Source organism: Venustampulla echinocandica (assembly GCF_003357145.1).
Source record: "Venustampulla echinocandica strain BP 5553 chromosome Unknown scaffold_7, whole genome shotgun sequence".
Classification (NCBI taxonomy): Eukaryota; Fungi; Ascomycota; class Leotiomycetes; order Helotiales; family Pleuroascaceae; genus Venustampulla; species Venustampulla echinocandica.
The window spans coordinates 219,014-230,575 of NW_022474212.1; the positions used below are offsets into that span (position 1 = coordinate 219,014).

The 11,562-nt window shown below is 47.9% G+C and overlaps 4 protein-coding genes across 4 annotated transcripts; 2 read left to right on the top strand and 2 right to left on the bottom strand.

Moving 5' to 3' along the window:
• Positions 1-449: 449 nt before the first annotated feature.
• Positions 450-3,617, top strand: BP5553_08003 (uncharacterized protein; the record flags this gene model as incomplete). The annotated part of the gene is made up of 1 exon (XM_032016626.1): positions 450-3,617. The coding sequence occupies one exon, from the start codon at positions 450-452 to the stop codon at positions 3,615-3,617; it is 3,168 nt and encodes a 1,055-aa protein (XP_031866917.1).
• Positions 3,618-4,829: 1,212 nt separating this feature from the next.
• On the bottom strand, positions 4,830-7,321 carry BP5553_08004 (Uncharacterized protein; the record flags this gene model as incomplete). Its single annotated transcript, XM_032016627.1, has 2 exons — positions 4,830-6,941; positions 7,007-7,321. 2 exons carry the CDS (start codon positions 7,319-7,321, stop codon positions 4,830-4,832), a joined length of 2,427 nt encoding a protein of 808 aa, XP_031866918.1.
• Positions 7,322-7,866: 545 nt separating this feature from the next.
• BP5553_08005 (Uncharacterized protein) lies at positions 7,867-8,539 on the top strand (the record flags this gene model as incomplete). Its single annotated transcript, XM_032016628.1, has 2 exons — positions 7,867-7,984; positions 8,073-8,539. 2 exons carry the CDS (start codon positions 7,867-7,869, stop codon positions 8,537-8,539), a joined length of 585 nt encoding a protein of 194 aa, XP_031866919.1.
• Positions 8,540-10,134: 1,595 nt separating this feature from the next.
• Positions 10,135-11,216, bottom strand: BP5553_08006 (uncharacterized protein; the record flags this gene model as incomplete). The annotated part of the gene is made up of 3 exons (XM_032016629.1): positions 10,135-10,422; positions 10,499-10,608; positions 10,712-11,216. 3 exons carry the CDS (start codon positions 11,214-11,216, stop codon positions 10,135-10,137), a joined length of 903 nt encoding a protein of 300 aa, XP_031866920.1.
• Positions 11,217-11,562: the final 346 nt, after the last annotated feature.

Below are 11,562 nucleotides of genomic sequence, written 5' to 3' on the forward strand. Positions count from 1 at the left end.
TTCCGTGGTGGTGGTGGGCTCCTAATCCGGTACGTGGGGTTAACTTCTTGGTGCCTGGATTTGGAGACCCTGGATGCCTGACCAGAAGTCAGACCATTCGGCGATCGGGTAAACTCCGGCAAAACTAATTGGCATGTTTTATTGCTCTCGAGAGATCTCGGAGCTTCAAACCTCTTGCTTCACTTCATTACTCTCCCTGCTCCGACTCAAGTTCATAACTCTCCACCGCTTTGAACTCAATTCTTCAATCGCTTAAGGTACCGTCGGTTCTATAAAGCCACCATTCAAATTACGCCCGAACGGTTATTCCATGCCGGCTTTTGCATTTTCCATCCAGTGGCTAATGCAACATCAATCTAGCTCGATAGCTTGTCCACAATAATACTATTTGCCCACCCACAACGAGATACTCTCTCAGGCTCTTTTGCCTCCATTGGCATTTGCAGGGCATGCTGGAGCGCACCGCTGGATGTCTCGAACCAGCCAGCCTCTGGCGTCTGCTGCCAGCATCCAAAAAGTCCTTGAGCCGTCGTCGCACGCTCCATCCAGCGTTTTGGAACCATGCAACAGGTGCTCTTGAGCTTTCCCCCTTATGGGCCGCCTTGGTTACGAGTTCCGATACACAACTAGAAGAGATCGCACCGGAGCGGCGAGGTTCGGGTAGCAGCAGAGACAAGTTTTTAGGAATTTTATATCCTCCGGGGACTACCAACTTCCTTCGACATTATCCAGGATGGGTATCGGATAGGCAGGATTGCAGGCGAAGGGCAAGACTTGCAAAACTGGGCCAACGATCATATTCGTCGTCTGCCAATGATGCGTCTACTACTGTCGTTGTTGAACCGCCTGAAGATGGCACCGAAGTACGTGGAATTCAAGGAGATATTGTGGGAGATGGATTATTACGCAACAAGCTAGGTCTTGACGAGCCATACGACTGCGATGAAGCATGGCGGAAATATCTGTCACTTGACGAGACGTCCCAGAAGCTAGCACGGAACATTATGATGGAGTACTTCTCGCTCTCGAGAAAAAAACGGGAAGCGGAGAGGATAATCGACTTGTTTAACGGATTGGATCTTGAAAACCGTGACGCTAGAGCATATCACTACGCAATCCGCGCCCACTTGAAATTACAAAACCAGGAAGGTGCCTGTCAGCTATACGAAACCGTCCTCTCTAGCCTCCGTCTGCCTGTGGGATCAGATGAGCTTCTAGCTTACTTGATGAAATCGGCCTCTTGGGAAACTGCCCGCGATATATGGTCCAGCGCCCGTCAGCTACTAAAGCAGTATCCAAATCGCCGTTTCAAAATATACGCGGTCCTCAAACAGCAGCCGAATTACGGTGATTTACTCTGCCAATTAGCAGAACATGCCAACAACACTATGAAAGATGCCGCTCAAGACGCCAACGAAGATCCTCTAGGGGTTTTAAATTTTGCCAAGGACTTGGTTGAAAGAGCCTTAATGGGCGGCCATTCATTAAGCCCAACTACGCTCGATACACTGTTAGGCTATCTCCATCAATGGGATGCTCTTTCGCCCAAAGCTCTCCAGCGAGCTGTTACCAAGCTTTTCGAACTAGACGCACTACCGCTTGCTGTCCAGTGGTATCGGAAATTGAACGGGGAAAAGGATTTTAGTTTCACCCGCACCACGCTTCACACGCTTCTGAAATTTTTCTGCGTTAATCAGCATACTCGAGGGATGCAACAAGTTCTAGATGACTTCTTCCGCTATCACGGAAAGCCGTCTCTCCCCGCATATAAAATGTGCATGACTGAGTTTGCTTGCCAGGGCGACGTCGAGACAGTCCATGGGCTTTTTGATCAACTTATAGATCATCATACTAGCCATGAACATCCTTTGAATGACCCCGACTATATTGCACCTATTCTTCACGTTCACTCAAAGCGAGGCGAGATAGCCAAAGTTATCAAGACTTTTAATGAGATTACCGAGAAGCACAATCTGCAACCCTCTATTCTTTGCTGGAACATTCTCATCGGTGCATACGGTAGAGTGCATGATGTTGACACCGCCTTTGCAACCTTCGAGTCGGTGCTCAGTTCGTCCGATCTTGAACCCAATGACCATACTTTTGCCACTGTCATGGGTATCGCAGTATCGCGCGGTGATCTTGAACGTGTGGCTGAACTCCATAAGCTTGCTGCAGATCTTAACGTCAAAAATAATTATGCCATGGTCGACTGTGTCGTCCAGGCCCATATTCAGAATAATGATCTTTCAACAGCTGAGAACGTGTGCGAGAAAGCTGCCACGTTGGACCTTGATGGCTCTCCAACTCGGATGTGGAATTATCTCATTGTTGCTTACGCTCTGCGTCGTGATCTGGAAAATGCAAACCGGATACGCCGCCGGATGTCCGAGTTGCAGATTAAAGATGACCAATATACCTACGGGGCAATAATGCAAGCTCTGTCAATGGTTGGTCAACCTGATCAGGCTTATAGGATCCTAAAACATAGTATCCCAGATGCAGGATTCAAGGTTACCAATTTTCACTATGCTGTTCTGATGGGGGGCTATCTCGCCGTTGGAAATGTTGCCAAAGTCTTCCGCCTATATGATGATTGTGTTGGCCGGAATATACCCCAATCAGCGAGCACCAATTTGCTGCTCATGAAAGCCACAGTCAGGCCAAATTCACATTTATTAGAGCACAACCCGGAAGGCGGGATGTTTCAACGTGCAATAGATATGTTTTTAAACATGGGCACGCAAACTCCGCAAATTTCCGAAGGCCCTGAGAAAGGGACCTCCTCCCTGCCTCTAGATATAGCATACCCGGCTGCTCTTCATAGTTATTTGATGTATGTGGCCGCCCAGCAGGGCGAGTTGCAGACAGCTCGAGATCTCTATGAGCGCTATAAACTTGTCGTTCCCGAGGATCGACGGAATGATCCTCCGCTTCAAATTATTAGCGCGTTGATGGCAACAAAGTGGCAGGAACGTGATCTAGGAGGTGTTCAAGAATGCTGGGAGCTGGCATTAGCTCGTGCCCAGCAGGCGGCTGTGCAGCCCCGACATCTTCCACGTTCGCTTTCACAAAGTGACAATCTCGCCTCTGAAGATTCAGGGAGGATCCCATACCATCGGCAGCTTGATCTAGCCAAGTGTGTTTCGTGGTACTTGCAATCCCTCGGTCTCCAGGGTAATGTTGATCAAATGGCTGTTACAATCGACGATCTCCTCAAGATAGGATTTGTCCTTGACAACCACAACTGGAACATTTACGTCAAGGTTCTTTGTTCTAAGTCTAAGGCGAAGTTAGCCTTTCAAGTGTGCGAAGATAGACTCATGCCCGGGTTCACAGGCTGGTCACACATACGGCGGCAGTTGCCTGTGCGAAACAGGCTACCTATTGAAATCCGTAGGCTTCGGAAAGATCCACGTTATTGTCGGCCAGCGCCCTCTACCATATTAGTACTAGCAGATGTCTACCTCATGATCCAGGATGCTGCTATAGAGTCGCCGGCAAGTCAATATTTGCTTGAAGAGATAAGACGTTCCTGCCCCAAAACCGTCTCAGCTATGGAGACGATGCCACGCACGAATGACCCTATGGAGCGAGAAATATTAGGCGAGCAATGATCACATGTATATTACAGTTAGAAGATGCTATCTTATTGGTTGGGTGTATATTTAGTCGTGTATCAAATAGTTGTGAAACAGAGCATCTATAGACAAATTTAATCCGCAGTTCGAGGCCAGAGTAAATAGCAACGCGACTGGGATCCACTACCTTTACTGTGGACAAAAATGCCACGGAACAAAGCTTGCTTCCGATTATTCTAAACCTTATTAGATGGTATCAGCTATCCTAATCAACTCCTCGCGTAATTGAGGGTTTTCAGGGAGAGTAGGTGCCTCCATAAACTTTAGGATATAGTTAGATCTTATGCTCCGCCCTCTAAGCCCCCCCGGTAAGGGTTCGCTAGAGATCTTTACAACATATCTACGATCCGGAGAAAGAGAGGAATGCATCCTCATTGCTCTGTATACTAGGGACTCAACTAATGAAACGACTTAAGATTGATCTTCTAATTTTCTCATCTGCTTATCTGAAACTCATTCAGCTCAATATATACACATCTAAACGCTAAACTACAGCCTTTTATATACCTAGTTCAGGGACATCAATTCGCGAGCCCTGCTTCTATTCGAAATAAACCAAAGGCCCAGTGGCTGCTCTCAGTAATATCTATCAATATTCTAGCCGGGGTCTCTTATATATATAAGTCAAAATAAGCAGATCTCTTTTAACTAGTATAGCGGTCGCCACTTGGCTAAGTAGTTCAAGTAATGTTATACTAGTGAGTAGTTGAGGTACAAGACGTGTAGGAATATCGACACCTGATCGAACCGTTTTACCATTCAGAATTCTTATAGTTTTATTGTCTTTTGTTTCTGTTATTTTAATCTTCGTAAGTGGTTTTGTTTTTGCTGGTATTGTTATTTGTCTCTTTTCCAACTCCCTAAGTGAGGGCTTAGGTGAGATATATTAGTGCATGGATTGGTAAATCCATAAGTAACCCATCAAAATGAATGAACAGGTATGATGCTTTTAATCATGAGATTGATTATTTACATTTATAGCTATTCCCGATAGACATTCCTGATAGATATTCTCGATAGACACGACCTTGTAGATGCGTCAAAATGGTCCTCCTAGAACCGAAAACTGAGGGGTGTATCCTGATCACAGCCCAATATACTCCGTCACAATCTAATCAATATCCCAAGCCTATAGTCCCAAATCCGGGTACTTACTCCCCATACCATCCAATTTACTCCTGCAGTAACTCAAATACCATCCATGCCCTCTTGGGGGCCCGGTACTCCAACTCCCAGATCACGGAGCTTCTTTGCTAGTAGACCTTCAGCCACAACTTGCCTTCCATCCGGAGAACCCGCAAATGGATTGCCTCCGTACCCAACATCTCCTTTGTTAAGCTTGTCATAGCCACCAATACCTGTCGAGTTGCTATTCCAAGACATGGAGTTTCCCAGGCCAATTGATGTTGGTGATATACTGCTCTTATTTGAGTCGGATGACTGAATATTCGAGGGTCGCTCCTGACCGGAATCATCTTCACTCCGAATGGGCTTTCGGAAAAGACTGAACGGAATGGGCTCAATCGGCACAGCGCTGCCATTCTCCTGCCCAGGTGAAAATGCCGGGCCATTGTTGAATCCCTTCTCAAGCGCTTGGGTGATTCCTTCCATACCGTCGTAGGCTCGGTTTGACGGCCCGAGGGCAAAGCCCGAGCTGCGCCTTCTATATGCCTTTTCTGCTGCGAGGTTCGCGCCCGCGCCGCTCATTATACTATGTCCAAGAGTGGAATCCCGTACCGGTTTATATACACTGAATCTCGGGTCCGGCATGGATATTTCATTTCGTAACTTTTCCTTCCCATCTGGCACGCGATTTGCGAAAACAACTCTAATACTTTTGTATAAATAAAATCGTCCCCGAGAAGGGGAACATATATGTAGATGTATAAGATAACGAAGTGTCGGTCGCTCCACCGAGTTTGTAGCAGGAGTTTGCTGCGATGACGACAGTGCCGAGTCGATGATAGGGCCGGTCGAATAGCTCCGCTGACGGATGAAAGTCTTGGTTCCAGGTTCCATTCCAGTCAGATCGTAGGGAACTAGAAAGAGTTTCACGGCCGTCTTATTTGGGTTCTTGATGATAACCTGGAGTTGGCCCTTCTCTGGTATTCTATAACTACCGCCAGGAGGTGCTCTAGGCGAGGCTGATCTGCGCTTCTGCTTTTCAGCCCTCCGGATTTCTCGGTCTGACGGTTGGCTGGTGCTGTGACCGTCGGCCGCTTCCAAATTGTCTATACGACTTCGCCCTATGTTGGCATTCCGTTGTTTCCGCTTGCTATCTCTGGTTTCATCTGGATTTGGAAGGCTGTTCTCCAGATCTATTTGGCCAACATACGGGCTAGGTCCATCTTCAGACTTCGCGGACCGACCATGGGTTGTAGTTTCATAGCTATAAAATACAGCCGGAAAAGGTATCATGACGTGTGCGGGGCACCGGAGGCTCATTTTACACTTGCCAAGCCCCAAGACGCCAATCTGAGCCATAAAATCAAGGGGCTTAGAGGGCGTGGTTGACATTCGTCCTCGGAGGATGCTTTCTTCATATGAGCCCACCATTGAAGCGTGGTTCAGAGGCGAGTTTTCTGATTGATATGACGGTCTCCTTGAACGCAAGAAGCTCGGTGTTTGAGGGGATGGATTGGATGTGAGGGATCTTCTTGGTTGGTGGGCTTGATAGGGATGTGTATTATCTCGCCGAAGATGCGGCAACGGCCTGAAACTTGAGGCCGTAGCGACATTTGGCGTTGAATGGATAGAATGCGATGCCTGTAAAGTGTGGCGGCGAGAGTTCCTTTTCTGGTGCGGTTCAATGTCTATTGGGTTTATACTTGATGATAAATCCAGGTCATCATTGCTTTCAGACTGAACCAACGGACTAGTGGGCGGTTTTAAAACAAAGCTCGATGAATATGACGATGACAGCGAGGGAATCCGTGACCTGGCTTCAAATTCTGCATCAAGCCTGTCGACTGGTGGAAATCGAGGATCGAGTTGGAACGGTAAGAAATTTCTCGGGGGAGAAGAGGCAAGCCATGCCGACTTTTGGGACCCGAATAACCCGTAATCATCATTATGAGCCCTTTGAATGCTTTCTTGCGGCCCCTCCGTGAAATCACCACTATGCAACGCTGATCGTGGTCTTTCAATCTGCAGGCCGGCTTCCGACTGTTCTATATCGACTGCCGCGGTGCGTTGTGACTCGAAAATTTGCGGTGAGGGTAATAACGGCGGGGAACCAGTGCTATCATCAGGAGTTGTTTTCTTTGGAGTAGAATGGCAGTCTTTAAGTAGGGACTCCAGCTAAGATCTGAAGTCAGTCTGAGAATACTTATAAAAATGCAAGCGTGCAACAAATCCCGACTCACATTCCTGTTTGGTAACCAGGTCGGGCTCTCCCCTTTCTTAAGCCGGTCAATAAGTTCCCCTCGATCAAATGTTCCATGTCCATGAAACGGGAATTCGAAGTCAGCATTCAAAGTGCCGACGGGACGTGTTGCCTGGTCCTCAGGAGTGTCCGGGAGTGGGCCCTCACACAATTCCGTCCGTATGCTTTCTTCAGAAAGCCTTCGAATGATCTGAATCTGGTTGAGCGGCGAGCTCGTCCGAGGACACTTTGCCGGCTTGTCTGGCTCTACACCTTGGCCGGCGCCGAGGTCGTGGTCGTCTTGGAAAATAGGCATCTTTGCGTCCCCAGATGCTCTTCTCGTTGTCATATAAGCATCGTAGAGATACGGGAGTTAACCCTCAGCGAGTTGAATGGTAGGTGAGGGAGAACGACGTTGGAGTGGCGGAGATGATGCGATGTGAAATGAAAGCGGGGAGGTCCACGTCTGGGTCCACGGCGGTGTTTGTGACCTCGTGGCGTGTGTAATGATATGCAGAGTTTCACCAAACGGGCACTCCAGAATATTGGTCTCACTCGATGTGAACCAGAGCCGACATGGGATAGTAACTTATAACATACAATCGCTGGAGAAAGTCGGTGAGGGTAGCGGCATCCAGAGTATAGACCGGGAGAAGATGCCAAGTCGTGGGTTCTTATCGTCATCAGCGTTCTGCAATCAGTTGCCACCAGCCCACCGATGACACCCCTACAAGTCCTTGCAATAATTTTGTGCACCGCCTAAGAATGCGCCAGACCTGACAACTCACTGGCCCGTCAACCGCGACATTGGCATCTGGGCAGCTCAATATTCTCTCTATTAACATTAGCAACAAACACGCTATGTCGTCCAAGAGAGGTCTTGAAGGTGATGATGCAACAGCACCATCGCCGAAGAAGCATCGCTCGGGATTCAAAATTGGCCCGGACAATCTGCCCGATGGGGTCCATCGAAGAAAAGGTACAGCGCAAAAAAGACAAGACCTGCCGTGCTCTGCCCTACCACCTCCGATGCCAGACGAAGAGCTAATATATTCCCTTCTATCTAGTAATCAAGATAAAGAAAGATTTGATCCATAAAGCCAAAGTTAAAAAAGCATACGCAAAAATCAAGGCGCAAGAGCCTATGCTCGAAACCCCAGCAGTGACTTTACCTCTCCCAGAACCCGCTCCTCTAGAGTTACATCCTGAGCGCCAGGCTATGCTTGATGCTCTCCGTGAGCCCACACCGCCTCCAGACCAACGACCCCGACAGGCTCAACAGAAACGAGCGACGAGGAGACCGGCGTATTTCGAAAAGCAAGAGGCAGAGGCCGCTCAAAGGAAGGCCGAGGCCGAGGAACGGAGAGCTGAGTTTGAACGGAGACAGAACGAAAAAGCCACGAAAATTGAAGAGAGGGATAGGTTCCGGAAGGCAATGGCAAAGGCGAGGGTAGGTGGGAGGAATGGGCAGAGGAAGTTGGGACGCGAAAGCCAGGTACTTTTGGAGAAGGTCAGGAGGGTCGTAGGCGAATGAAGCCAAGGCAAGAGAGCAATACAAATATGATACCCTTTTTTTGGCGCAGATGGCTTGCCCCCAAATATTCGGTTTGGTTACCCTGTTCCGATGGTGTTGAGCGCCAACTGAGTCACGGGTGATGGGATCTAGTGGGAAGGAAGCAGGCCTCGGTGAGTCTGCTGAAGAGATCGTTGTTTCTCCTCATGGCGTACACCCTAGGTGAGCGATTGGGGGGCGGTGGGTTAAAGGCTCACAAATATCAGTCTGTCGCATATCAACATCCCTAGTGGAGATATCTACTAAGGATGACCTGTTCGGTTGTTCTGTTGCATAGTTGCGATAAATATTACAATATCCCCAAATAGAGTTGAAACATTCTATTAAGTTCTATTTTCGAATCTATATGTTGACTCTCCAAACTCTACGTATTCCACATATATGCTTCTAATTTTACCCTTGCCCTACATCCCTAATCCTGCTTCAAACTGCTAGAATTGAGAAAAGCCTCGAGATTCAAGAGACGACGGCCAAATATACACGGCCATGATGTGGACGTCTGTATCTTAATATGCTGACACGGCGATCGGACAATAGATTTTGCAGTTTTTAGAGAGCCAGGCAACCAAGAAGTTGGACCAAGTACAGAAACAGGATTCCCGATACCTTAATATATCGTACCATTTCATATATGAAACCTGGCAAAGGTGACTTGTCTCTTTGGGAGCGTACTTATCTTTTTACAGCATTGCTAACGATCCGAGAAGATAATCACGTTCGACCACCGCAAATTGAGAACCAGTAACCCACATCATCGCCTCGAACTACTATCCACTCAGGATCCAGGTGGTCGGCCTAATATCCAATGTCCAACGCCAACGAGGCCCTCTCAAATAGGACAGCCGTTTAACCCCGTTCACCTTCGCCCGTCTCCAGAGGTCGGGAAAGGGGAACTAACCAGGGCTAATCATTGGTCTTCAAGCTCCAAACAAAATAACGATACTGGGCGCCTTCCCTGTATCAGCAGATATCAGCAGATATCATCAAATTATTTTGCGGTATGTAACACATCCGGGTCGTAGCTCAATCTCGACCTTCCTTGTGGTTTTTCATATATTCAGGACATTAAAACACCCGCACGATTATCAGTCATAGTGAGCAAGAAGAGATACTAGTGGTCTTCATGGAGGCGCCTTTGATGACTGCTAGTAGCAGTCTTACCGCCTGATGCCCCGATATCTATAACCAGATTATGCTACCCGCCCAAAATACTATTTTACTTCGTGTCGAGTGTTATATATACAATTAAGATCGATCTTGAGGGTACGAAGTAGAGAGCCGGCATGGAGACTCCCGCGGCCTGTCGGCCCTACTACAACTGTACTGCCAAACTCTGATACACCACTAGAATGCAATCGTAGGCCGTATGGCTCTAATTAATGCTTATAGAGCCCGTTCTTAGCAGCCCTTTCTTCACAAAGCATTTCTTAATCCGTTGAATGCTTGTTGCTGTCGCATAGATATTGGCTGTTAATAGCAGAACGTATTGTCAGAATTTCGTCATTGTCACACTGAGAATCATCACATTCATTAACTCGTTCGCCAGCTGATTCCATTCAATATCTAACCCCTCTCCTCTTCCTCCGCTCCGCCAGTGCCAACTGCTCCCCCAACTCCGCCAACTCCCTCCTATACAGGGCCTTCTCCGCCCCCGACATATTCGCAATCTCTTCGGATTCTGCGTCCCCTCCAGGGAAATAGTCGTGTATAACTGAGTTCCAACGGCCCGTCACCTCCACTGGCTTCTTTTTAAGGCTCTTCCCATATCGCAGGCGCTCCTCTCCGTCAAGGTCGTCATCTGAGTTATATTCGCTCTTCTTGCGCTTTGGCTTCGGTTTGGGTTTCTATAAACCTTGGTCAGTCCAATTATTAAAGTAAACGGGTTATCGCAAGTATAGATGTGGAAACTGTTAGACGTACGCCTGCTTCCAGCCTTTCTTTCTCCCTTCTTGCCTTCATCCGCTCTATTTGTCTCTTCTCCGCTGCTGAGAGCGGCTCCGGTAGCCGTTCAAGTTCTTCCTTTAGTTCGGCTAAGTAAACCCGTTAATAAACTGTCTAGCCATTATTGGCGCCGCATCGCCGTAGTGAACGGGTGTGAGTATGTAAGGACAATATTGGAAGTGCTTGACTTACCCCTCATAGTTCTGTTCTGCTCGCCCAGCTTTCCCACCCGTGCCTCCACCTCGAGATATCTGATTTCTTGTTGTAATGCCTTGCGTTGGCGCTGGATAAGGCTTCTTTCTTGCATGTTTGACTCATTCGCAAGAGTGGTTAATGCCTTCAGCTCATCCTTGAGAAATTCGATTTTAGCATCAATATCCTTCTGCTGCCGTGATACAAATGCGGGCTTTTCTTGGATAGTTGGCGGGTTCTGAGCTAGAAAACGTTCCAACTTTGCCTGTTGGATCTCTTCCTTCGTAGGGACATGCTCCCCGAATACACTGTCAACCTCGTCACGGGCCTGTAGTCCGGAAAACAAAGCATTGTCATTGTTGATAGATAATCGATTCTCGGATTCTCGCCGATCTGTAATAGACGTAAATGGGGGAGGTGTCGGAGTGCGTCTTGGGTCCTCCCGAGGAGGTTTAACCCGAGTCTTGCGAACTTCTTTGCGAAGGAAGGTATCTAGCTTCCCCATGTTGAGCAGGAGTGGGCAGAGAATGCGGAAAGTTGAATAGAACGTGTTATTGAGGGACACGTGCTGTTGAGTGAGATTTGCAGTTTAAAGATGTCGTACTCTTGAATAAGATCAGAAGTTTGAATATGATGTGTTGCGTTGTTATAAGAGGGTAGAGGTTGAACACAGCGTGCTGTTAACTGAGGTGGGAAATTTGGACACAGCGTGGGGTTCAGCCGTTGAGAGAGGTCGGAGGTTAGCCACAACTTAGTATTAAGACAGATCGGAATCGTGATCACGGTTTGGTATTTGGAGCGTAGTGCTGTGAGGTTGGAAAGAATGTTACCGTTGGGAGTTTGATCACGGC